The sequence below is a fragment of the Bombina bombina genome, chromosome 6 (assembly GCF_027579735.1).
Source record: "Bombina bombina isolate aBomBom1 chromosome 6, aBomBom1.pri, whole genome shotgun sequence".
In the NCBI taxonomy this organism is placed as follows: domain Eukaryota; kingdom Metazoa; phylum Chordata; class Amphibia; order Anura; family Bombinatoridae; genus Bombina; species Bombina bombina.
The window spans coordinates 959112754-959140317 of NC_069504.1; the positions used below are offsets into that span (position 1 = coordinate 959112754).

At 33.8% G+C, this 27564-nt stretch overlaps 4 protein-coding genes across 4 annotated transcripts; all 4 read left to right on the forward strand.

The window, feature by feature from the left end:
* The first annotated feature begins 3673 nt into the window (after positions 1-3673).
* Positions 3674-6634, forward strand: LOC128664830 (protocadherin gamma-C5-like). The gene is made up of 2 exons (XM_053719632.1): positions 3674-6238; positions 6626-6634. The coding sequence occupies exons 1-2, from the start codon at positions 3800-3802 to the stop codon at positions 6632-6634; spliced, it is 2448 nt and encodes an 815-aa protein (XP_053575607.1). The 5' UTR covers positions 3674-3799.
* Positions 6635-11317: 4683 nt separating this feature from the next.
* Positions 11318-13839, forward strand: LOC128662390 (protocadherin gamma-C5-like). The gene is given in 2 exon segments (XM_053716180.1): positions 11318-13651; positions 13654-13839. Coding segments are annotated over 2 exon segments (2334 nt in total). The 5' UTR covers positions 11318-11413; the 3' UTR covers positions 13750-13839.
* A 3235-nt stretch (positions 13840-17074) lies between these two features.
* LOC128662391 (protocadherin gamma-C5-like) lies at positions 17075-19607 on the forward strand. The gene is given in 2 exon segments (XM_053716181.1): positions 17075-19423; positions 19426-19607. Coding segments are annotated over 2 exon segments (2337 nt in total). The 5' UTR covers positions 17075-17182; the 3' UTR covers positions 19522-19607.
* Positions 19608-24679: 5072 nt separating this feature from the next.
* LOC128664831 (protocadherin gamma-C5-like) lies at positions 24680-27316 on the forward strand. The gene has a single exon (XM_053719633.1). The coding sequence runs from the start codon at positions 24821-24823 to the stop codon at positions 27314-27316; it is 2496 nt and encodes an 831-aa protein (XP_053575608.1). The 5' UTR covers positions 24680-24820.
* The last annotated feature ends 248 nt before the right edge of the window (positions 27317-27564 follow it).

Consider the following 27564-nt stretch of genomic DNA (forward strand, 5'->3'; position numbering starts at 1 on the left):
AACCAGGACAGTAGCTCTAATTAGCTATTTGTTCATTTTTTACCCCAGAAGCATGCTTCTGCCTCCATGCACAGGTGCTTTGCTTCATCTCATTCTCTAGGGGATTGATTACCGCACATTTTTTTTAATGTACGGCTGAGTATTCATTGTCAACATCAGAAATATTTCAGTTTGCGTGTGCTACAGTTGACTACCAAAGTATGTCCATCATGATTTAAATAGCCAAGGTGGTGCTAATGGTAGTAAAATTAAGGATATGAAATCTTTTAAACAAGGTAGTTTTGCAATAGTTGTTTATTCATAAATAATAAAACACAGATGTTGCGCTAAAAAGCAAGGTATCTAAATCAATATAAAAGTTCTAAAACATCTAAAAACAGTTAATCTAACAGATCAAATCCAAATATCACACAATAAATATAGTAAACATAAAGTTAAATTTAATAATACATACCCACCGGTGGTATTTAAAAAATATATAATATTGACACACACAAATTGATCAAACTATTAAAAAAGCTCAAATCCAGCAAAAGTCACTAATTACGAGTTTCTATTATAAAACTCTTGAAAATAACAAGTGTCTGAGGTTGAATGCAAAGGATTCAGGTAGAACAAATGATTACAGCGTTAATCCTCCATGGCTCAGGGAGCAGTTCCCAATATATACGATATACGTTACCAAGGTTTGATGACAATGAACCCCACTCTCTCTGGACCCTCCACTCTGTTCACCTTGTAATCCAGTAGTGGCTAATGGATTCACCACTTTGGTATCCTGATGTCCCGGTCGGGTGTTCAGTGGCATCTCAAAACCCTCTAAAATACAACTTTGTATTGTAACTGCAGACTATCTACTTGTTAAGCGGAGGAGAGTTCCATCAATCCAGCATCTAAACTGAGAAGTCACACGTGTCCAAAAACCCTGTCCGGACTGCTGAACAAAAATCAAAATTACCTATTGATTTGAGTATGCAGCCTTTCTGCTTTCCTCAACTCCCATATTTATTCATAAATGTATTTGCTTTAAGTCTGCATAATTCAACAGTCACTTCTATGCTCCTATAAGAGACTAATAGCAAACAAGACAGAGGGGATGGAAGTAAAATATTTAACAATGTGTAGCAGAATAATTGTAATAGATATGCATTTTCTGTATTTAAAGATTAATTTAGTATGGGAGGAGAAAAATCAATCCGTTATGTTAGTGATAAAATATATAAGATCACAGATGATGTCAATGGTGATACTGTACATTATATTCTCAATTGAATTCCTCTAATGTTCAAGAAATCTTTTGAGCAATATAGACATGTAGTATGTAAATTTCTACAGTGCATGATTATAAGTTGCATTAATATATTTTCAAGAGCAAATGCTGTTATTTAGGATGGATATTATACAGAGGCGCCATGCTGTACTGATTTGCATCAGTTTTGTAGAGATTATTTACACTAGCAGTTAAATCTGTAATTTATCATATTTCTGTTATGTTCATTTGATAAAAATGATTTTTTTTTACTTGATACTATATATAGAATTAGTTCCTATATTATATAAAATCTAAAGGTTTACATTCAAACATTTTAGAAAAAGACACCAATAGCAACATAATTTCATACCTTTAGTATCAAAACAAAACTTATAAACCTACAGCTTCTTACATGAGAGATACTTATCATTGTAGTAAGAGAATATGGAGTAGATTTATTATGCAGCGGATGCTGCATTCTACTCCCATCTATTCAGGCTCGCCTAAAACAGAAGTTAAGAAGCAGCGGTCGTAAGACCGCTGCTCCTTAACTTCTCTGCCACCTTTTAGGTGGTGGACTGAAATCATCCTGATCCAATTGGGATGATTGACACCCCCTGATAGCGGCCGATGGACACAACTGGGCAGTGGGGTGCATTGCACAAGCAATTTACTGTCGGCATTTAGTGAGGTCAAGTAGACATGATTCACTACAGCGAATCATGTCCGCTCGACTATAGATAAATCTACCCCTATATCTCTACTGTATGATATTAGTACTTTTAAGCTATGTAAACCAGCTCTTAGGTTATGGTGAGGTTTACAAACAACCTGCTAATCAAGGATCATGTACATGTTTGCTTGTGTGTGTGTATATATATATATATATATATATATATAAATCAATTTGAAAACCTGACCCAAAATGTTTACAAGTTCTTAAAATGTTTCTTTTTTGCATTATGAATTTTATGTGGGTAGCATTATTCTATGTGCTCATTTCATACATTTGGACAAGGTATACTTTTATTGAGATATGTTTTCTTCTCTATGCTATCAACTCAAAATGTCCATGAGCGTAGAGCACTACATTGTAGATGTTAGTAAGCTTTCCATATTATACTCAAGATAAGTTACTTAATGCATAGGGCTCTGTTTATAAAGCTGCACAGGCAACATTGTGGCCACTGTGCTGCAGGCGCACACATGCAAGCATGCAACTACAAGTTAAGAAGCAGCAGAGTGATCTGCCTGGGGTAATTGACAGACCCTTCTCTCTTGCTATGAGTTGCTCAAGTGCAGTGGATTGGATTGCACAAGAGAGGTCTTGTGCACTTATATATACTCTGTCAAAGATGCTTGTATTACTGACAGTGAGTTTGGCAGAAAGATTCCCTGTTTTGGAACCTTATACACCTGAAGGTTAATAAAATGGGGGCCATGTTTTATAAGAAACAATCTTATTTAATTTTGATTATACTAATATGAGGAGCTATTATAAAGGACTTAAGACATCATACAATATGTTCTATATTCTAACCAACAGAATATGTTAATATGTAGGTCCTATGATATGAGTAAGGTATCTTTCCTCTCTGTCTTCATTGATTTTAAGTTGTTGTCAGAAAATAAATACATTTTAGCTATAGTGCACTGCATCCACTTTTCCTTTTGTCTAGTTTAGTTTTATTATTTTGCTGAAGTATGTAATACTAGCATTTAACCAGTCTAAAAGCATAGTAAGTTCAACATAACATAGAATAAATCTGTTATTTTTATTATCTCATAACTAATATTTAAAGTGCATTTGAATTGTGAAGATGATTTTGAATATACTTTCAAAGTGTATTTAAAATTCATATAAATATTTTTAAAGAGTAACATAATTTGTTTATAAAAAGATTTTATTAATAAATTCCATGATTTTCAGCATAAATTTTAAGTATAGATTTAAAGGTAGAATACTGTAACAAATAGATTAAAATCCATGCACACATATATATAAAGAAAATTATTTAAAGTGTTTTATTCTATATCACTTTGCCACAGCTTTGACTATATTACCATAAATTGCCTACTTTATCAGCTTGCAATAATACTAAAGTATTTTAACTCTTCTGTATTTTGTTTGTTGATTAAAGATATAATTATATAGCTATTAAAACTGACTTTCTACTCTTTATAAGAAGCACAATCCATAAATCTATAATCATAACAACATTTAACTAGTAAACTGTATTCAATTTGTGGCATTTCTGTTTTCTAATGTTCAGAAAAAATGATGTTAACATTATTGGCCAGGAGAGGGCGAGCCTGTCATCCAATCAGTTTTTCAGCTGCACTAGTAGATCTGTTCATGACATTACCATCTTCTCTCCTCCTCCTAACTCACAGAATCACCCTCCCATTTTTTCACTGACACACAAAGGAGAGCTGTTGTTTTTCTCAAATTCTATGGATGTTTTAAATGCAAACTAATAGAGATTGAAACCTAAATGCATACTCATGGGATTATAAAAGGACCTATATTTCCTATCATCTCAAGATATGGACATCAGAATCTCCTTAAAGGCTTGGATATGGCAAGTAATATTATTATTTCTTTATAGCTGGGGCTGGGTCTCTGGGCAGCTTCGCTATTCTATTATTGAGGAGTCAGAGCCAGGCACATTAATAGGGAATGTAGCTCAGGATCTAGGAATAAGCCCGGCAGATATTAATAAAAGACAGCTGAGTTTGGGATCTGAAGGGAGCAGCAGATTTTTTTCTTTGGAAAGAGGAGCTTTGACTGTAAAAGAGAGGATTGATAGAGAAAGTCTGTGTGGATCGATCTCAAGCTGTTTAATACATTTAGAGATAGCAACTGAAAATCCCTTGGAACTGTTCAATTTGGAAATTGAAATTTGGGATATAAATGATAATTCTCCAACATTTTTAAATGTTAATCAGGTTATAAAAATTACAGAATTAGTAGCTAGTCCTGGAATGGTATTCCCTTTAGAAACAGCAGAGGACCAAGATGTGGGAATTAATAGTGTTACTGAGTATAGACTGAATCCAAACCCTTATTTTACTTTGCTTGTTAAAAATCATAAGAATGGAATAGTGCTTCCTGAATTAGTGCTAGAAAAAATTTTAGACAGAGAAGAAAAAAAAGAGCACAATCTAATATTGACTGCTTCTGATGGAGGAGAAAACTCTCGAACAGGATCATGTGAGGTTACTGTTATAGTTCAAGACATCAATGATAATGCACCAGTGTTTAATCAATCAATATATAAAATCAGTTTATTGGAGAACCTGCCATTAAATACAGTTGTAATAAAACTCAATGCTACAGATCTGGATGAAGGATCCAGTGGGGAAATTAAATATTCCTTTGTGCAACACAGGTTAAATACAGCAACAGAAATATTTGACCTAAATCCACAAACAGGAGAAATATTTGTTAAGGGGAATATAGATTTTGAAAAATCACAATTATATGAATTAAACATCAGAGCAACAGACAAAGGAGTGCCTGAATTACAGGGGCGCTGCCTTGTTCAGATTGAAGTGCAAGACGTTAATGATAATACTCCAGAAATTCTTTTTACTTCCAAGGTAAATAAAGTACCAGAAAATGCACCACTGGGAACTGTTGTTGGCTTTATCAGTGTCAGAGATAAAGATTCAGGGAGAAATGGAGAGATAAAATTAGATGTATCACCAAATGTACCTTTTAAATGTCAATCCTTAAACAACCGGTATTCATTAGTCACTAGTGGATATCTGGATAGAGAAAAGGAATCTCAATATACTATTAAGCTTACTGCATCTGATTTAGGTTCTCCACCTTTATATAATCAGACTGTATTTATCCTAAATATATCTGATGTTAATGACAATCCTCCAACATTTGTGCAGCTGGTTTACACTGCCTTCATCAAAGAAAACAATGAACCAGGCAGCTTATTGTGCACTGTATCTGCTACTGATCCAGATGAGGGAGCTAACTCAGATGTATCTTATTCTATTATTGAAAGCCAAATAGATGGTTCTGCTGTCTCTTCTTTTGTGTACATCAACTCTCAAAATGGTAATATTTATGCGCAGCGTGCTTTTGACTATGAGCAGATTCAGGTATTACATATCACAGCAAGAGTGGAAGATGCAGGATTACCCAAATTATTTTCTAATGTTTCAGTCTTCATATTCATTATGGATACAAATGATAACACCCCATCAATATTGTATCCACAATACTCAATGGAGCTCATCACCCAAGAAAATATTCCAAGATCAGCATCTGTTGGTTATTTGGTCACAAAGGTGTCTGCAGTGGATCAGGATTCAGGTCACAATGCCTGGCTTGTCTATAGTCTCCCTGAATCTACCAGTAACACTTTATTTCAAATCTCAGCATACTCAGGAGAAATAAGAACCATACGTGACATCCATGATGCAGATAATACTGAGCAACAGCTTGTTGTTTTAGTCAGTGACCATGGGGATCCATCCTTGTCTACTACAGTCACCATACATGTAAATATAATAGACAACATAATAAATGATCAACCAAAATCTCAGAATTTCCTTACAAATTCTAAACCTACACCAGACTTAACTTTATATTTAATTATTTCACTGGTGGCAATCAGTTTGGTTTCGCTTGTAACCTTTGCAATATTGCTTGTGAAATGTTTAAAAGGAAGAAACTATGACAGTAGTTGCAGGCCTTGTTTTTCAAACAAATCTCAACACAAGCAGTATGCAGGAGAGTATCAGCCAACACTTTTCCTGAATACAGATGGAACCTTAAAATACATGGAAGTGAGGATGGCACCTACAGAACCTCAAGGGCAATGCTACCAGGCTTGTTTTCCTACAGCATCAGAAAATAATGAATTCACCTTTATGAAGCCACAAAATTTTCCACAGCTGGGAGAGTTGGTCAATAAAACAGAGTCCACATCTGATTTAAATATTTCGACCAAACCAAATCAGGTGAGATTAAATTGTAATGTTTTTTCTTTTTTTTTAAGTAACCAACAAAACAGAATGGAAATGTAAAACATATATAATTATTACAGCAATCTTAACTTTTTTTTTTGCTATTAGCATGGTACGCTTCTAAATGCAGGTCATTTGTTAATGCATGATGCCTTCTACCTGATTTTTATTTATGTAATTGAGAATACAATAGTGATCAATCACTGTTAATGAAGAAAATATTATCCTATAATATATATAGTTACAATATTAATTACTGTACTTTTTTTTTTTTAAATAAGCATTTTTCATACATGTTTATTTTAGTTTTGGCAAGCTGTGGCTAAGTACTCTGTGATTCAATTATTCAATTGTACTTTTTTTGTTTTTCTACGTGTTCAGTTGTATTAATGAAGGGGACATCAAATAGTTTGTAAATCATATTCATTATATTATTTCAAGCTAAGCAAGATACATTAATGGACTAATAGAAACAAATTGTGAGCCAGTGAAATTGAACTACAGTGAACTATTACTACTACTAAATATGTATGTAGGTATGGTATTATGTGTCTGTATATTAAGATGTGTGTTGTTGCAAGAAGTCCAACACAACTATTATAACATTTCTAAGTTTCTAGTATATTTAAAATGGTGTTTTATGAATGTGAAGCAACATTAAATAATCATCATTTTTATTGGTATAAGGATTTTCTAGTGTTGAAAGTGTATGTTTGTGCATTTTGGTGCAGAATTGTAAAAACATTTTGCTAATATTAACTTTCAGTATATTTTAAAAATACATTGAACACCCCTTGCTTTTTTATAAAAACCGTTATGCTTGTGTCATGGTTCCTGGACCATGTTTCAATCGGGACTACATATCTTGCCACCAGATAAAGATACATGCGATCTCTAGGCACTCCGCTGTACCATGGAAAACTGGATAATATTATATGATCAAGATCAGTGATGGCCAACTTCCTAACACATGGGGCAGCTGATCAATAGTTTATCAGCCTTAAAGGGACACTCAATCAAAATTAAACTTTCATTATACAGATAGAGCATGCCATTTTAAACAACTTTCCAATTTACTTTGATTAACAAAATGTGCACAGTCCTTTTATATTTAAACTTTTTGAGTCACCAGCTCCTATTGAGCATGTGCAAGAATAAGCGTGTATGCGTTTGTGAATGGCTGATGGCTGTCACATGGTACGTGTATGCATTTGTGAATGGCTGATGGCTGTCACATGGTACAGGGGGAGTGGAAAAGACATAACTTTTAAAATTGTCAGAAAAAAATCTACTACTCATTTGAAGTTTAGACTAAGTGCTATTGCATTGTCTTGTTATCTTGCATTTGTTGATTATGCAAATCTACTGAGTTGACTGGTCCTTTAAGGGCCACATATACATTTATGTCTATTAAACACAAACACTAATATGTTTTCTAATAATTTCCAGTAGCACAGGGTGGGATTTGAGGGTGCATGGTACTCTTTGTCTGCTATTATCCACTCCAGTGTGTTCTTTTTAATGGTGGCCACCCCAAGCAGACATTTATAGTTCTGCTTTTTCTTTGGGCCACACACTCTATGGCACACATTCTTACCCGTACTCTTTTCAAGAGGTAAAAAAAACAGAGAAGAGAACCACATTTGGCACTCAAGCCACCATCTTTACAAAAAAGGCTAGGAAGCAATTATACTGGGCACATTATAATCTAAAAAACAGGATCTAACAACAACTACAGTTTGGCTTTTAGCTCCTATGGGTTTTAGTGGATTATCGTCTTTTTCTCTTATGAGCTGCTTCTCTAACGTTATTTGGTCTGGTGAGATCTAATCTTAGTCTCATTAGTACTGTGAAGTCCCTCATAGAATTTTAGAATGGGACACTTTAGCTTCAAAGCTGTTTGTCTCAATAAGTGGGGTTCTGGGTTTGAAGAAGAGACACAAATATTGCAATGTATTGCTTAACAAAAAAAAAGGTTTTGTGATATTTCTATCTGTGTCAGTGAGTTTTTGATAATCAGGCTCTTACGTTATCATACATTAAAGTCAACATGCTTCCCTTTTGAAATTTTGGAAGCAAGGTTAAAAGCTAATATAAAGCTGATAAATGTTTTATATTCTGAACCATAGAATAAGGTGAGGTACATGGCTCATTAATAATGCAGGTATCTTTACTCTCAGGTTTTTATTATTTTTTATTGTGATCTATATTTTAGCTAAAGCACAGTATATATAGTATGTATTTAGATTATGTTTTTGTTTTGTCATGTTGCATGGGATGTGTAATAGTAGCAGTTAGCCTAGCAAAATATGGGTAACATTAAAAGCATATCAAATAATTTCAAAATGTAGCATAATTACTATATAAAATATTTTATACATAAAAGTAGACTTGTGCGAGGCGAAAAAATTTGGTTCGGTTCGTTTCGTATCGATTCGGATGTTATTGAATTTCGTTTTCGGATCGATTCAAATTCGTATACATTTGAATGCATTAGTTTCGGATTCCTTTGGATTCATTTGGATTCGGATGTATTCGGTTCGGATTTGATTCGTAAATTCAGAAGTTCGGTATGTGTTAGGTGGGATGTGCTGTGTATTAGACTAGTATTATATACTGTAATATTAGGTGTAGCCCATATCAGAGTTATATAACCTAATATACAGTACAATACTAGTGTAATTGTGATTAGTCCATGGCTATCCGAATGTTACAAATAAATCCAAACTAATTCGGATTTATTTGTTAGATTCAGTGCTACGGTAATTCGGAAATTCGATTCTATCCAAATCTCCGAATTTGACAAATTCGTACGAATTTAAATTTGGAATGAATCGAAACGCACATGTCTACATAAAAGCTATAATTGTTAGCATCAGAAATGTAAGATGATTTCTAACTGTAAATTGTACAATTAAACAACCACATAGCTTAAAATTCATACAAATATGGAAAACATTATTTTAAAACAAATTACTGTAATAACTAAAGGTTGCATTATATATCAGATTCAATAATATTTTTTTTTTTTTTTAATGTTCTGCCTTTTGTTTACTGATTAATGCAATTATATAGTAATACATCTATAATCCTCACAAACATTGTTTAACCATTAGACTGCGTTCCATTTGTGATATTTCTGTTTGCAAGAGTTTTATAATTTCTTTAAATACTCAAAGTAGGAATTTAAGCATATTCTTTAAAGTACATGTGTGTTCAAAAACCATATACAATTATTTGGTAAAAGAAACATGATCTATCAGTAAAATTTAACAAGTAAATAAAAAATCACGCATATAGATCTAGATTACAAGTGGCGTGGTATTTTTTTTTGCGTAAGAGAAAACTCAGCTAGGATTTTCATTTTTGTGATTTTCAGGTTGTGTTTGTATTACTAAGTTCCAAAAATAACCTATTTTGCACTAGCGTTAAGCTGTATAGTGTGAAAAAACAAACTTATGTTTTCATGTGCGCGTGCATGTATTCACCCATAGAGATCAATGGAGAACAGAAAGGGGGTAAAAACAGAGATCACGCAAACGTCATTACCTTTTAATTACCTTTTCACATTCCCCATAGAAGTCAATGGGGAATAAAAATTGTTGAATAGAAAACACCCATTGCGCAAACAACATAGCATATTCGCATTAGCAAATGGGAAATATTTAGAGTAAATACATAGTTAAAATCTTTATTAAATATGAATATTGCATTAATGTTTTATCAGCTTAATGGAAAAGGACTATAATGCACTTATATATATATGTTTATATATGTGTACATATATATTGTTTTTATGTGTATATATGACTGTAAATACATATATACACATATAAATACATTAATATATATGTACACAGATACAAAACATATATATATATATATATATATATATATATATATATATATATATATATATATATATATATATATATATACATACAAATACATATTTAGCAATGTATATGTATGTGTCTCAATGTTAAAGCCATTTGCCTGCTTTTTTTTCTAACATCCGAGATCTCCTATCTTTGAGCCCTTCTAACTTTTTTGTGCAATATTAGTAATTTTTATTAGACAGTGTTAATATGAGTGTAACTGTACTTTGTAATGTATTTTTGTAGTGTTTTGTGCAACTTTTTGTTTCAGAAAAGAGTTAACCACAGCTCTGAAATTGCGGTAAGGATTGAAGCTTAAAGGGCGATTGCACTAGAGCAATCACGATTTTGCTCCATTTGTAATATCAGCGAAATGAAAATGGCTCACAAAAATACGATTGAGCTAGCGCAAAACCGTTTGCGCCTCACTTGTAATCTAGCCCATGATAAAGTAAAATAAGTTAATACATTGCTTTCAATATGCAGCAGTATTAATTAAATTTCTATATGCTACATTCTACATAGGTTTGCAATATATACTAATTTGCAGCTTTCTGTGTTTTATTTGTTAAATAAAAATGAAAATAAATAGCTACTATATGTGTGTATCTTTACTGTTACCCATTTAAATCAAAGTGGACATGTAAACAGTGTGTCAAGTAGATTTAAAAGTTAGTATTTATACAGGTGTATCACATTAATTACAATAATGTGGGAAAAGAAGCATAAATCTATCAATACATTTTGACAAATACATATATTAAAATTCACACACATATAAAAATAAAATAAATCAATATATGTTGCAGTCTGTTTACAGTAGTATTAAATTAACTTACAATAATATGGACTCATTTTCACCTTTCTGTAGTTTTTTTGTTGCAATAAAAATGTAAATATATAACTATTAAATTGGACTACCTTTAATTTTTTTTAAACACAATCCATAAATCTAGAAACATCACATGCTTTGGTTAATACTTTGTTTTCTGATTTTTACATTTCTGTTTGCTAGTGTTCAGTAAAAATGTAGTTAACATTATTGGCCAGGAGAGGGCGAGCCTGTCATCCAATCAGTATTTTTAGATACATCAGTAGATCTACTCATGACATCACCATCTACTCTCCTCCTCCTAACTCACAAAATCACCCTCCCATTTATTTTACTGACACACAAAGGAGAGCTGCTGTTTTGCTGAAAATTCTATGGATGTTTCATATCTAAGGAAACAAGGATTATAACTGCATACTCATGGGATTATAAAAGGATTTTTTTTTAACATCTCAAGATATGGACATGAGAAGCTCCATAAATGCTTTGAAATGGCAAGTAATATTATTCTTTATTTGTAGCTGGGGCTGGGTCTCAGGGCAGCTTCAGTATTCTACAGTCGAAGAATCAGAGTCAGGCACTTTAATAGGCAATGTAGCCCAGGATCTTGGAATAAACCTGGCAGATATTAATAAAAGACGTTTGAGTGTGGGATCTGAAGGGAGTAATAGATTATTTGCTGTAAAAAGTGGAGCTTTAACTGTAAAAGAAAGGATTGATAGAGAAAGTCTGTGTGGATCCAGCTCAAGCTGTTTACTATATATAGAAATTCTTGCTGAGAATCCATTTGAATTGTTCAGTTTGGAAATTGAAATTTTGGATGTAAATGATAATTCACCCATATTTTTAAATGCTAATCAAGTTATAAAAATTTCAGAAATAATAGCTAATCCTGGAAAGAAATTACATTTAGAAACAGCAAAGGATCCAGATGTGGGAATTAATAGTGTTACTCAATATATATTGAATACAAATCCTTATTTTTCTTTGTCTGTCAAGAAAAAGGATGGAGCTCTAATTCCAGAATTAGTGTTAGAAAAAAATTTAGACAGGGAAGAAAAAAATGAACACAAACTTATACTCACTGCTTCTGATGGAGGTGAAAACCCACGGACAGGATCTTGTGAGATCACTGTTATAGTTCAAGATATCAACGACAATGCACCTTTGTTTGATCAATCAACATACAAGATCAGTTTATTGGAGAATCTCCCGTTAAACAAAGTTATAATAAAACTTAATGCTACAGATTTAGATGAAGGCTCCAATGGAGACGTTCAATATTCCTTTGTTCAAAACAGTTTGGATACAGCAGCAGAAATATTTGATTTAAATCCAGAAACTGGAGAAATATTTGTTAAAGGGAATATAGATTTTGAAAAATCCCAAATGTATGACTTAAATATCAGAGCAACAGACAAAGGAGTACCTGAATTAGAGGGACGCTGCCTTGTTCAGATTGCAGTACAAGATGTAAACGATAATTCGCCAGAAATTCTCTTTACCTCCAAGACAAACAAAATACCTGAAAATGCACCACTGGGAACAGTTGTTGGCTTCATCAGTGTCAGAGATAAAGATTCAGGTAAAAATGGAGAGATAAAATTAGATGTATCACCAAATGTACCTTTTAAATGTCAATCATTTAAGAACCGGTATTCATTAGTCACTAGTGGATATCTGGACAGAGAAAAGATCTCTCAATATACTATTCAGCTTACTGCTTCTGATTTAGGTTCTCCACCTTTATATAATCAGACTGTAATTATCCTAAATATTTCTGATGTTAATGACAATCCTCCAACATTTCTGCAGTCCGTTTACAATGCCTTCATTAATGAAAACAATGAACCAGGCAGTTTATTGTGCACTGTATTTGCTACTGATGCAGATGAGGGAGCTAACTCAGATGTATCTTACTCTATAGTCGAAAGCCACATAGATGGTTCTGCTGTATCCTCTTTTGTGTATATCAACTCTCAAAATGGTAATATTTATGCCCAACGTTCTTTTGACTATGAACAGTTTCAGGTATTACAACTTACAGCAAGAGTGGAAGATTTAGGATTTCCCAGATTATTTTCCAATGTTTCAGTCACCATATTCATTATGGATGCAAATGATAACACCCCATCAATATTATATCCACAAGCTTCAAGGGAGCTCATTGCAGAAGAAAATATTCCAAAATCAGCATCTGTTGGATATTTGGTTTCAAAAGTGTCTGCAGTGGATCAGGATGCAGGTCGAAATGCATGGCTTGTGTATAGTCTTATTGAATCTACCAGTAATAATTTATTTCAGATCTTGGCATACACAGGAGAAATCAGAACTGTACGGGATATCCATGATGCAGATAATAATGAGCAACAGATTCTTGTTTTAGTCAGTGACCATGGGGAGCCATCCTTGTCTTCTACAGTAACAATACACATAAATATCATAGACAGCATAGTAAATGAAAAAACAAAATCTCAGCGTTTCCTTACTAATTCTAAACCCACACCAGACATAACTTTATATTTAATTATTTCAGTAGTAGCAATTAGTTTGGTTTCCCTTGTAACTTTTGTCATATTGTTTATGAAATGCTTAAAAGGGAGACTATATGACACTAGTTGTGGGTCTTGTTTTTCAAACAAATCACAACCCAAGCAGTATGCAGGAGAGTATCAGCCAACACTTTTCCTGAACACAGATGGAACCTTAAAATACATGGAAGTGAGGATGGCAGCTCCAGAACCTCAAGGGCAATGCTACCAGGCTTGTTTTCCTACAGCATCAGAAAACAATGAATTCACCTTTATGAAACCACTGAATTTCCCCCAATTGAAAGATATGGTTAATGAAACAGGCACTACATGTGATTCCAATTATTCTCCCAATCCAAATCAGGTGAGATGCAAATATGACATTTTTCAATTTCTTTAGTATGCATCTTACATTAGTGATGCAAACTGTTAAAATATAAGGATTTCTACTTTTTCCTTGCTAAATATCTTATAGATACTGTCTAAATTACATTTTTTTGTTTCCAATTCTATCTTAGGGAATATTAAAAAAAAATGGTGTTACAATAATTATTAATATCAACAAGTGGTTACCTGTGATGTTTGTATATATTTATTTAAATATTTGTAATATTACTGTGAGAAGAGGTGAGAGACTGTACAGAAAGATGTGCATTAAATGATGAGTATATACTATAGAACTTTCAATTTGACCAGAAATACTACTGTGAAAAAAACCATCATTGTTTTTATATATTTTCTTTGTAACATGCCATTAGATTTTGCAGCACCAAACAATGGAATACATGGTGCTATATATTATTCTTTGTTTACAATGGGTACATACTCATACATAGTCATATTATTACTTACTTTATATGTAATATAAAGTATATCGTATAAAATAAGATTCCAGGGAAAGTTGATATACGTTTTCTGTATGTAGTAAGCATATGAGACAACAACAAGAATATACGTTGATAGTGACTAAATGTAAGTAATTATGTAAAGATAATATACAACAAGGATCTCAGAAACATTGGCTTACGGGGAAGTAAAACTGAAAAGTAAACAAGAATCATGTAATTCATTTCAGGTATTATGCTACTGAACTATTCATGGAGTTGATCAAAGACCTTTATAAAAATATATCAAATGATTTAGCTACAGAAATCCCCATGGATTTTAATTGTAGTAAAATCATAAGATAAACTTTTCTAAAGGATTGTGATCTTCCCGTTTTAATAATAGGTATCGGAAAACCCATGCATTGGATGGACATGGTCTGATGTTATATGTAAGAACCTTGACAAAACAATACATGTAACAATGTAAATGTTTATGAACAGTTTACAAGTTAGAGAATATTTATCATGCTCTATCATGAGCCTTATTATGTAATAGACTAGGAAAAATTACACAGAGCATGTTTTGTTTAGCTTTGTTTAGATTGCCTTATAGCAGAACTGTAAATAACTATTTTAAGTGATGCATTAATTCAAACTATTTGTTATGGATGTTCAAATGCTAGAGGTGCTTGCAAGTATATATGATGATGTTAAATGGCATGAATGTTTGTTGGTAAACTTTCTGTTTCAATTTATACAACATGATTAGAGTAAGTCATCAAGTTACGTTAGGATTTGTTGATATCATATTCATGAGATAATTTTAATATATTTCTTACATTAAGAGGCTACTTGAAAAAAGATTTATGAGATAGGATGTTAATGAACTAGGTAAAACATGTTTGTAAGTTAAGATTATGGGCCCAATTTATCAAAGCTAGTTCAGAAAATTTTACTACAAATGGAATTTGTCTGCACACATACAGGGCCTCTGATGCAGTATCTGCTACTGGAATTATATATGGCACCAGCAACCCCGCCACTGATAGATCAGGGCCTCTCAGTCTACCCGTCCCCGATGAAGGACTCTTTTTGAGTTTGTGGATAGGTTAAGAAGCCACAGTCATAAGACTGCTGCTCCTAAATTTTGGTTTCAGGCTTGATATGTTTATTTATTTATTTACAAATGTATTAATTTATTTATTTATTGGGGAGCGTAATTTATGGGCAACATCTTTTTCCATTTTTTGAGCGTGCTATATTTCAGCATACGTCTCTCTTACCTATTTTGTTACGTATAAAATTGTTAAATTGATTAATTTTGAAGAACAGTGATTTGAAACCACATTTTTTTAAACATACATTGGCTGTAAAAATCTTCATTACTTCTTAGCTTTATTATTCTGGATATTTGTTTTTTTCTGTTGTGACATTAAAACACATGTACCACAGCCAACTTGTGTGCATATATACTTGTGCTACTCACACTTGTGCATACATAGCTCCACCTTATTATGCTTTCTAAGGTTATCAACATTTTATTGTGCATTTAATTGTGTAAAATTTTAATTCATATATTTTCATTTGACCATTTCTTTGGAACCAGTAATAAGATACACATGACCAGTTGCAACCCACTGATTTAGACAGCCATGTGAACTAGCTCTTTGCCTATAGTACAGTATATTTTTAAACCAAACTTTTGTCACAGGAAGATAAAAACAAATAGCTAGCAAAAATACTATTACATGGGACATATTCTAATGTTTAAAATCGGCTACAGTTAAAACTGTAGTTCACCTTTTTTAAAAAGTTAGCTTTCAAATTGTATTTAAGCTATCTTCATTAGTCTTATACTCAACTTGCTTTTGCTTCTTTAGAAACTAATTTAGATACAAAAAACCTGACTCCATTATGGTATGTAACAGATATAAAGCACTGAATATTGCAATACAATGTGACAAGGAGTATATTCTGCTATCACCTGGTATATTTCCTGCCTTCTACCACAATAACTATTGATAACATACAATTATCCAAATTTTATTTTTATAATACATTTAACTCAAAGAGGACATGTATAATGTGTCATGTGCATTTTCAAGTGGCCATTTATACAGGTGTATTAAAAAAATATAAAATAATGTAAAAAATAAGCATAAATCTATCAATATATTTTGACAAATACATACATTAAAATGTACATATATATATATATATATATATATATATATATATATATATATATATATATATATATATATGTAACAAAAAACTTGCACTCGCTGGTCTTTTTTAACACACTCTTTTACTGTGAAAAGTAGTAATGTTTTGGGGAAAAATATCCACTTGCATTCTTTTTTAAACAGTATTAAATTAAATTATATTTGTTATGATATGTAAAAAATATCTAATAATATGGAATAATTTTCATCTTTCTGTATATTATATGTTGATTAAAAATGTAAATATATAACTATTAAATTGCACTAGCTTCAAATTTATATGAAGGACAATCAATAAATCTACAAACATCACGTACTTTCCTTAATAATTTGTTTTCTGATTTTCACATTTCTGGTTTGATAGTGTTCAGTAAAAATGTAGTTAACATTACTGGCCAGGAGAGGGCGAGCCTGTCATCCAATCAGTTTTTTAGCTGCACCAGTAGATCTGTTCATTACATTGCTATCTACTCTCCTCCCCCTAACACAAAATCACCCTCCCATTTTTTTTACTGAAACACAAAGGAGAGCTGTTGTTTTGCTGCTATTCTATGGATATTTTAAATACAAAGAAAAAGGGATTCAAACCTAAACTGCATACTCATGGGATTATAAAAGGATCTATATTTCCTAACATCTCAAGATATGGACATGAAAAGCTCCTTAAATGCTTGGAAATGGCAAGTAATATTATTCTTTCTTTGTAGTTGGGGCTGGGTCTCTGGGCAGCTTCACTATTCTATTGTCGAGGAGTCAGAACCAGGCACATTAATAGGGAATATAGCCCAGGATCTGGGAATAAACCTTGCAGATATTAATAAAAGACAGCTGAGTTTGGGATCTGAAGGGAGCAGCAGATTTTTTGCTGTGAAAAGTGGAGCTTTGACTGTAAAAGAGAGGATTGATAGAGAAAGGCTGTGTGGATCCAGCTCAAGCTGTTTACTGTATATAGAAATAATAGCTGAGAATCCATTGGAACTGTTCAGTGTAGAAATTGAAATTTTGGATGTAAATGATAATTCACCTATATTTTTAAACACTAATCAAATTATAACAATTTTAGAATTATTTGCTAATCCTGGAAAAACATTCCATTTAGAAACAGCAGAGGACCATGATATAGGAATAAATAGTGTTACTCAGTACAGTTTGAATCCAACCCTGTATTTCTCTCTGTCTGTAAAGAATCGTAAGGATGGAACACTAATTCCTGAATTAGTGCTAGAAAAAATTCTAGACAGGGAAGAAAAAAAAGAACACAAACTTATACTCACTGCTACTGATGGAGGAGAAAACCCACGAACAGGATCTTGTGAGGTTACTGTAATAGTTCAAGACTTCAATGATAATGCACCAGTGTTTAATCAATCAACATACACAATCAGTTTATTGGAAAACCTCCCATTAAATACAGTTATAATAAAATTAAATGCTACAGATTTGGATGAAGGCTCCAACGGGGTAGTTCAATATTTTATTGTCCCAACTAGGTTGAAAACAGCAATAGAAATATTTGATATAAACCAACAAACAGGAGAAATATTTGTTAAGGGGAATATAGACTTTGAAAAATCCCAATTTTATGAATTAAACATCAAAGCAATGGATAAAGGGGTTCCTGAATTAGAGGGACACTGCCTTGTTCAGATTGAAGTACAAGATGTAAATGATAATTCTCCAGAAATTATTTTTACTTCCAAGACTAATGAAGTACCAGAAAATGCACCACTGGGAACTGTTGTTGGCTTTATCAGTGTCAGAGATAAGGATTCAGGAAGAAATGGAGAGATACAATTAGATGTATCACCAAATGTTCCTTTTAAATGCCAATCCTTTAAGAACCGATATTCCTTAGTCACTAGTGGACATCTGGATAGAGAGAAGGTGTCACAATATACTATTCAGCTTACTGCCACTGACTTAGGTTTTCCACCTTTAAATAATCATACTATCATCCTATTAAATATTTCTGATGTTAATGATAATCCTCCAGCATTTTATCAGCCATTTTACAATGCCTTCATCAAAGAAAACAATGAACCTGGCAGTTTATTGTGCACTGTATCTGCTAATGATCCAGATGAGGGAGCTAACTCAGATGTGTCTTACTCTATAGTTGAAAGCCAAATAGATGGTTCTGCTTTATCTTCTTTTGTGTACATTAATGCTCAAAATGGTAATATTTATGCACAGCGTGCTTTTGACTATGAGCAAATTCAGGTTTTACACATCACATTAAGAGCTGAAGATGCTGGTTTTCCCAAGTTGTTTTCTAACATTTCAATATTCATATTCATTTTGGATGCAAATGATAATGTCCCCTCTATATTATATCCACATTTTTCAAGGGAGCTCATTGCACAGGAAAGTATTCCAAGATCAGCGTCTGTTGGTTACTTGGTCACAAAAGTGTCTGCAGTGGATCAAGATTCAGGTCACAATGCCTGGCTTGCCTATAATCTCATTGAATCTACCAGTAACAATTTATTTGAGATCTCAGGATACACAGGAGAAATTAAAACTGTACGTGATATCCATGATGCTGATAATAATGAGCAAAAACTTGTTATTTTAGTCATTGACCATGGATATCCATCCTTGTCAACTACAGTAACTATACATGTAAATATAATAGACAATATAGTAAACGAGAGACCAGATTCGCAGGATTTCCTTACTAATTCTAAACCTACACCAGACATAACTTTATATTTAATTATCTCACTGGTGGCAATCAGTTTGGTTTCACTTGTAACTTTTGTCATATTGCTTGTTAGATGCTTAAAAGGGGACAATTACGACAACAGTTGTAGGTCTTGTTTTTCAAACAAATCCCAATCCAAGCAGTATGCAGGAGAGTATCAGCCAACACTTTTCCTGAACACAGATGGAACCTTAAAATACATGGAAGTGAGAATGGCACCTTCAGAACCTCAAGGGCAATGCTACCAGGCTTGTTTTCCTACAGCATCAGAAAACAATGAATTTACCTTTATGAAACCACTAAATTTCCCCCAGCTGAAAGAGATGGTTAATGAAACAGGGTCCACTTCTGATTCAAATTATTTTCCCAAACCAAATCAGGTGAGATGAAGCTAATGTTTTTTTGTTTGTTTACAGTGAGTACATATTGTTATTTTTATATTTACAGATAAAATAATATTCCAGGGGAAACTGAATATACATATTCTGTATGCTTCAAGCATGTGAAATAACAGAAATAAGGGTAAGATTACTCAAGAATATAAGCTGATAGAGACTAACAATAAGGCATTATGCAAATATAATATATGACAAGGCTTACAAAATGCAGGTTGACTTCGTGTGATGAAACTGAAACATTTGGATGAATCAAAACTTATCATTTTAGTATTCAACAGAAAAAGGTATGGGGGACGATTTATCAAGGGCCCTATCTCCGCGTGAGCCTTCAGGCTTGCCAGAAACAGCAGTTATGAAGCAGCGGTCTTAAGACCGCTGCTCCTTAACTGGTTCGCCTGCTCTGAGCGGCGGACAGCAATCAACCCGATCAGATATGATCGGGTTGATTGACACCCCCTGCTAGCGGCCAATTGGCCGCAAATCTGCAGGGGGCGGCATTGCACAAGCAGTTCACAAGAACTGCTTGTGCAATGTTAAATGCCAACAGTATATGCTGTCGACATTCAGCGATGTCTGTCGGAAATGATACACTACATTGTTAAATTGGCCCCATGGAATGGACATAGACTGATGTTTATATTCCTTTAAGAAACTTGAAAAAATAATAAGGTATAGAAATGTGGACTTTTTACAAGTTTGAAATAATTGAATAGACTCTTCTATAAGCTTTATTGTACAATAGGCTAATAAAAAGACACATTTAGAGGGCTCAATGTAGTAAGCAGCAGATGCTAATTTTGAACCCTTGCTGGGTTGCTTCTTACCCTGTCAACCACTTCTAAGGTGGCAGAGATAAAACTCTCTGAGCATGGGCGTTCAGGGTGATTGACAGACCGAGCCCACTTCCTATTTACTGCAAAGGCGGGCAGACAGGTTCCCATGATTAGAGAAAGTGATCAAGTCTTGTGAAAAGTTGGTGATTAGTTCATGAGACAATGTCAATAGGTTACCTGTATTAAGAGATTACTAAAAAAACAATTTATTTTTATTTGAATGCATGTGTTTGTGGTTCTATGTTTTTACACTTCATTTCGAAAAACTTTTTCTATTAAATACTTGAAGTGAACTTTAACTTCAAGCCAGCATAGGTTATATTGAAGATAAGGTATCACCTATGAGACTAATGATTGTGGCATTAATGTTACTACTGCACATAACGTGCTATCAGTGATATCTCTGATTATGTGACATCAGCACTGAATTCTGTAGTAATATTAAACAAAAACATCTATATAGTATTGATGTACATCTTGTTACAGTACAGTGTAGGTATGATAATAACCTGGTATGACACTTTTTTTCCTAGAGGAAGCATCCTGAGATCAAACAATATCTGAACATCACATCTGTTGTCCTCATTACCAATATCAGTCTAATATTTCATATATCCGTTTTCTGCAGTATACAAAAGGTGTATGTATTTGACAAAACAGATGTGTTACTTGTTTTCATATAGCAGTAGTTATGCTCCAGTGGTGGAAAAGCTTAAGAAGAGTTTATTGGATTTTGTTAATTTTTTTTGTAAAGAGACAGCATTAACAAACACTGTCTAAAACTTGCTTATATCTATTACCATTTAAAAAGTTTTAGCATAATAATACGTGTAAACATAGAGCTGGCTTGTATCAGGGTTCCTTTCATTTACTGAAAGGGCTCTGTTTATCAGCTATGGATGCAGCTCCTGATCCTGAGTGGTTTAGAATAGCACAAGTGAGTCTGCAATACCAGTAAAAAAGCACTGGTCATTGTTTGTGCTATGATGCCAGATGGACAGGTTTCTGGATGAGAATCTTGTGCACCCGCAGTATGATAAATGTAGACTATATACTTCATGTGCATGATATACTGTATGTACTGTCAGCTGCTCATAAGTAGCCTATCAGCAGGTTTGTATTTAAGTGATGGTCTTGTTTCACATATTTGAATACAACCTGCTAAACAAGGACAAGATTACATTAACACACCTCCCAATAGTTGTTTGCTAGATATTAGAGACTCAGGAGGTTTGAGGGAGGCTGTCTCCATTTTGTTGGTGGGGCTGTGTTGAAAGTAGCTGAAGTCATGGGTGGATAGTGGTATTATGGATGTGTCTGGGCAGTTTATGGACATATCTGGGTGGACTATGGCTGCCTCAGAGAGACAGATGGACAGAGCTAAGATTCATGGACTGTCCCTCTCAAATAGGGTCATTTGGGAGGTCTGCGTTAAAGGGACATTTAAGTAAAAAAATAAATATTTGTGATTCAGATAGAGTGTGCAATTTAAAACAACTTTCTAATTTATTTTGAGTTACTTATTTGCTTTGTTCTCTTGCTATCATTTGTTGAAAAGCATACATAGGTAGGCTCAGGCACAGCAATTCACTACTAGAGCTGGCTATTGGCTGGGGGCTGCACATATATGATACTTTTCATTGGGTCACTAGATGTGTTCATCTAGCTTCCAATAGTGCATGGCTGCTGCTTTACCAACGGATACCAAGACATGGGGCTCCATGTACAAAGAGGCGGGCGGACAGCTTCTTAACTCGCGAAGCTGTCCGCCCGCCTCCGCTACACACGGGCAGCGGATCTATTGATCCGCTTGCCCGTATGTACCATTACACACTCAGCGGAGTGTGTAATGCCCGCCCCTTCAGTCGCGCGACCAATCACGCGACTGAAGGGGCTGTCAATCACCGAGAGCGAGCGAGCTCTCTGTGATTTTGCTTCGCCACCTAAGAGGTGGCGTAGGGTGTAGGAAGCAGCGGTCTAATGACCGCTGCTTCTTACATTGCGGGAAGCAGGCTCGCATATGCGAACCTGCCCCGCAAAGGCTCCGGAGCAGCTTTCGCTGCTTCGTACATGGAGCCCAAAGAAGCAAATTTGATAGCAGAAGTAAATGTATTTAGCCCCTTAATAACCAGCAACATACCCTGCTTTTGTGATAGCGCGGCTTTCACCACCAACTGCAAAACCGTGCTATAATAGGAGGCCGGCAGGAGAGAGGGATGTTGCATTAGCGATATCCTGGGCAAAAGAAAAAAAAAACTTAGCGACCAGCGAAGTACAGGGAAGCATGCTCTATTGACCTCAGGGTTTCCATTCAATGCAAGCGTGCTCCACTCATAACCTGACCCTTAATTGTTATACCTATTTCAAAATAGTCACAAAATATTTTTACAAAGTTTTTTAAAATCTGCATTATAAAAGTGTATGGCTCAGTCATTTTCATTATATAATTTGTCAAATAAATAATTCAACTTTTATGAAACCTGAAGGAAACTGAAACATTATAGATGAGGAAGACATACATTTCTTAAATTCATTATCCTATTCAGCTAACTGGACACAACTAGTTAACTATACACAAAGAAAAACACCTAAGGTTTTATTATTTTCAACATACGTTGCTAACCAAATTAAGTAAGAAAGAGGTCATCTGTATTATAGCCAACTTAAAAAGTAGAAGCAATTATCAAACCAAAATAAATAGGGTAGTGATTCTTTTTTAGTTGCTTTTTTATGTTTACATTCCATAAAAGTCTTTGCATTAGATGAGCACAGAAAAACAAAAAAAAAATTTCAGATACATTTCCTATGGTGAACATCTTCAGGGCAGCAGAAGAGTAGCTGGACAGCAGCATCAGTTTTAAAAAAAAGTTATGATAGTAGCTTGTGCTGTTACTACAAGCCAGCAGCATCACAAAATATTGTTTATTTTGTTTTAAATGGGATTATAACTTTCAAAAAACAAACAAAAGGAAAGCCTACATATTTATTAGCTGACACTACAATTATTCAACTAACAGGGTGTTGCTAAATCATAATTAAATATTGTAAATGTGAGAGGTTACTGCAATGTAAAAAAAAACAGAAAACAAATATTCTATTACACATGACACATTAGAATGTATCAACAGGCTGCAATAACATCTTTTAAAACAGATGTAGGGGCCGATTTGCTATGCCCCGAATGGGGCGAACTCGTCCTGTTTCCATGCGAGCCTTCAGGCTCACCGGAAACAGGAGTTAAGAAGCAGCGGTCTTAAGACCGCTGCTCCCTAACTGGATCCGCCACCTCTGAGCGGCGTACAGCAATCAACCCGATCTCATATAATCCGGTTGATTGACAACAATTCAGGGGGCGGCATTGCACAAGCAGTTAACTAGAACTGCTTGTGCAATGCTGAATGCCGACAGCGTATCATGTCGGACAGACATTGTTAAATCGGCCCCGTAGCCTTTAAAATGTGAGTTATCTGTGGTTCACTTGTTTTGATACCACTTTGGTTTAAAAACGATATAATGCTTTGAAGATTGTATAAAGTATGATGTATAAATACATTTGAGATATATTTTATTTGTTGTGCATGGCATGCAGGAGTGCATTAGTCCATTTTATTGTTTCATTACTGTAGTGAGGTATGTAACCTACAAAAAATATTTAATACATTTTACATAACATATAATTATTCATTCTTAGGTCAATTTTATAATTTCGTTAAATACTCAAAGTAGGCATGTATTTTTTAAAGTACGGGTGTATTTAAAAACAATATATATTCATTTTAAAAAGAAGCAAAATCTATCAGTAAACTTTAACAAACAAACAAATAAAAAATGACAACTATAAAAAAAATAAGTAAATAAATTTATACATAACATTCAATATGAAAAGGTTTTAAATCTGTTTCTATTTGCTTCATTCTACATAAGCTTGAAATAATATAGACTAATGTTCATCTTTATGTATTTTATTTGTAGAATAAAAAAGTTACTATTCTTACTTGTATCTGAAACACAATCCATAAATCTAAAAACATCACACGGTTGTATTTTTAACATTTCTGATTGTTAGTCTTCAATAAAAATGAAGTTAACATTATTGGCCAGAAGAGGGCGAGCCTGTCATCCAATCGGTTTTTTAGCTGCAGCAGTAGATCTGTTCATGACATTACCATCTAGTCTCCTCCTCCTAACTCACAGAATCACCCTCCCATTCTCTCCCTGACACACAAAGGAGAGCTGCTGTTTTGCTGCAATTCTATGGATGTTTTATATACAAGGAAAAAAGGATTAAAACCTAAACTACATACTCATGGGATTATAAAAGGATCTATATTTCCTAAAATTTCAAGATATGGACATGAGAAGCTCCTTAAATACTTGGAAATGGCAAGTAATATTATTATGTCTTTGTAGCTGGGGCTGGGTCTCTGGGCAGCTTCGGTATTCTATTGTTGAGGAGTCAGAACCAGGCACATTAATTGGGAATGTAGCTCATGATCTGGGAATAAACCTGGCAGATATTAATAATAGACAGTTGAGTTTGGGATCTGAAGGAAGCAGCAGATTATTTAATGTGGAAAAGGGAGCTTTGACTGTGAAAGAGAGGATTGATAGAGAAAGTCTGTGTGGATCCAGCTCAAGCTGTTTACTGTATTTAGAAATAATAGCTGAGAATCCATTGGAACTTTTCAGTTTGGAAATAGAAATTTTGGATGTAAATGATAATTCCCCTGTTTTTTTAAACAATAATCAAATTATAACAATTTTAGAATTATTAGCTAATCCTGGAAAAATATTCCATTTACAAACAGCAGAGGACCATGATGTTGGAACTAATAGTGTCACTCAATACAGACTGAATCCAAACCCTTATTTCTCTCTGTCTGTAAAGAATCGTAAGGATGGAACACTAATTCCAGAATTAGTGCTTGAAAAAATTCTAGACAGGGAAGAGAAAAATGAACACAAACTTATACTCACTGCTACTGATGGAGGAGAAAACCCTCTAACAGGATCTTGTGAGATTACTATTATAGTTCAAGACATTAATGACAATGCACCAGTGTTTGATCAATCAATATACAAGATCAGCTTACTAGAGAACTTGCCATTAAACACAGTTATAATAAAACTAAATGCTACAGACTTGGATGAAGGTTCCAATGGAGAAGTTCAATATTCATTTGTTCAACAAAGATTAAATGCAGCAACAGAAATATTTCATTTAAATCCACTAACAGGAGAAATATTTGTGAAAGGGAATATAGATTTTGAAAAATCTCAATTTTATGAATTAACTGTCACAGCAACAGACAAAGGAGTCCCTAAATTAGAGGGACATTGCCTTATTCAGATTGAAGTAGAAGATTTAAATGATAATACTCCAGAAATTCTTTTTACCTCCAAGACAAATGAAGTACCAGAAAATGCACCACTGGGAACTGTTGTTGGCTTTATCAGTGTCAGAGATAAAGATTCAGGGATAAATGGAGAGGTAAAGTTAGATGTATCACCAAATGTACCTTTTAAATGCCAATCCTTTAACAACCGGTATTCATTAGTCACTACTGGATATCTGGATAGGGAAAAGATCTCTCAATATACTATTCAGCTTACTGCTTCTGATTTAGGTTCTCCACCTTTATATAATAAGACTGTAATTATCGTAAATATTTTGGATGTTAATGATAATCCTCCAGTATTTCTCCAGTCAGTTTATAATGCTTTCATCAAGGAAAACAATGAACCTGGCAGTTTATTATGCACTATTTCTGCTACTGATCCAGATGAGGGAGCTAACTCAGATGTGTCTTACTCTATAGTTGAAAGCCAAATAGATGCTTCGGCTGTATCTTCTTTTGTGTACATCAACTCTCAAAATGGTAATATTTATGCCCAGCGTGCTTTTGACTATGAGCAGATTCAGGTTTTACAAATCACAGCAAGAGCTGAAGATGCAGGATTCCCCAAGTTGCCGTCTAATATTTCAGTCTTCATATTCATCATGGATGCAAATGATAATGCTCCCTCTATATTATATCCACAATATTCAAGTGAGCTCATTGCACAGGAAAGTATTCAAAAATCAGCATCTGTAGGTTATTTGGTCACAAAAGTGTCTGCAGTGGATCAGGATTCAGGTCATAATGCCTGGATTGCATATAAGCTGATTGAGTCTACCAATAACAATTTATTTGAGATCTCAGGATACACAGGAGAAATTAAAACTGTACGTGATATCCATGAGGCTGATAATAATGAGCAAAAACTTGTTGTTTTAGTTACTGACCATGGAGATCCATCCTTGTCAACTACAGTAACTATACATGTAAATATAGTAGACAATTTAGTAAATGAAAGACCAAAATCCCAGGATTTCCATACTAATTCTAAGCCTACACCAGACATAACTTTATATTTAATTATCTCACTGGTGGCAATCAGTTTGGTTTCACTTGTAACTTTTGTCATATTGCTTGTGAGATGCTTAAAAAAGGACAATTATGACAACAGTTGTGGATCTTGTTTTTCTAATAAATCCCAACACAAGCAGTATGCAGGAGAGTATCAGCCAACACTTTTCCTGAACACAGATGGAACCTTAAAATACATGGAAGTAAGGATGGCACCTTCAGAACCTCAAGGGCAATGTTACCAGGCTTGTTTCCCTACAGCATCAGAAAACAATGAATTCACCTTTATGAAACCACAACATTTTCCCCAGCTGAAAGAAATGGTCAATGAAACAGGGTCCACTTCTGATTCAAATTATTCTCCCAAACCAAATCAGGTGAGATTCAAATGTGATGTTTTTCCATTTTTATTTTTAAGCATCCTGAAATACTGATCCAAATTGTTATTATTTACTGATTTCTACTACCTATTTGCTTGCTAAATTTCTAGAAGCATGCAACTGCATTTCAAAGATGTTTCTAATTAGGGAAAACACCATTCTAGAAAAAAATAAAATAATTCTGTTATAATATTTATTAATTTCAATAAGTAGCTGCCTGTGATGCTTCACACTGTAAATATTTTCCTCAATCCCTTAATATTTGCCATTCATATAAAGGAAAAACTATACAGCAAGATAAT

Excerpts from the sequence above, each read along its gene's own strand:
- LOC128664831 (XM_053719633.1), top strand. The coding sequence starts at position 24,821 with ATGGACATGAGAAGCTCCTTAAATACTTGGAAATGGCAAGTAATATTA.
- LOC128664830 (XM_053719632.1), top strand. The coding sequence starts at position 3,800 with ATGGACATCAGAATCTCCTTAAAGGCTTGGATATGGCAAGTAATATTA.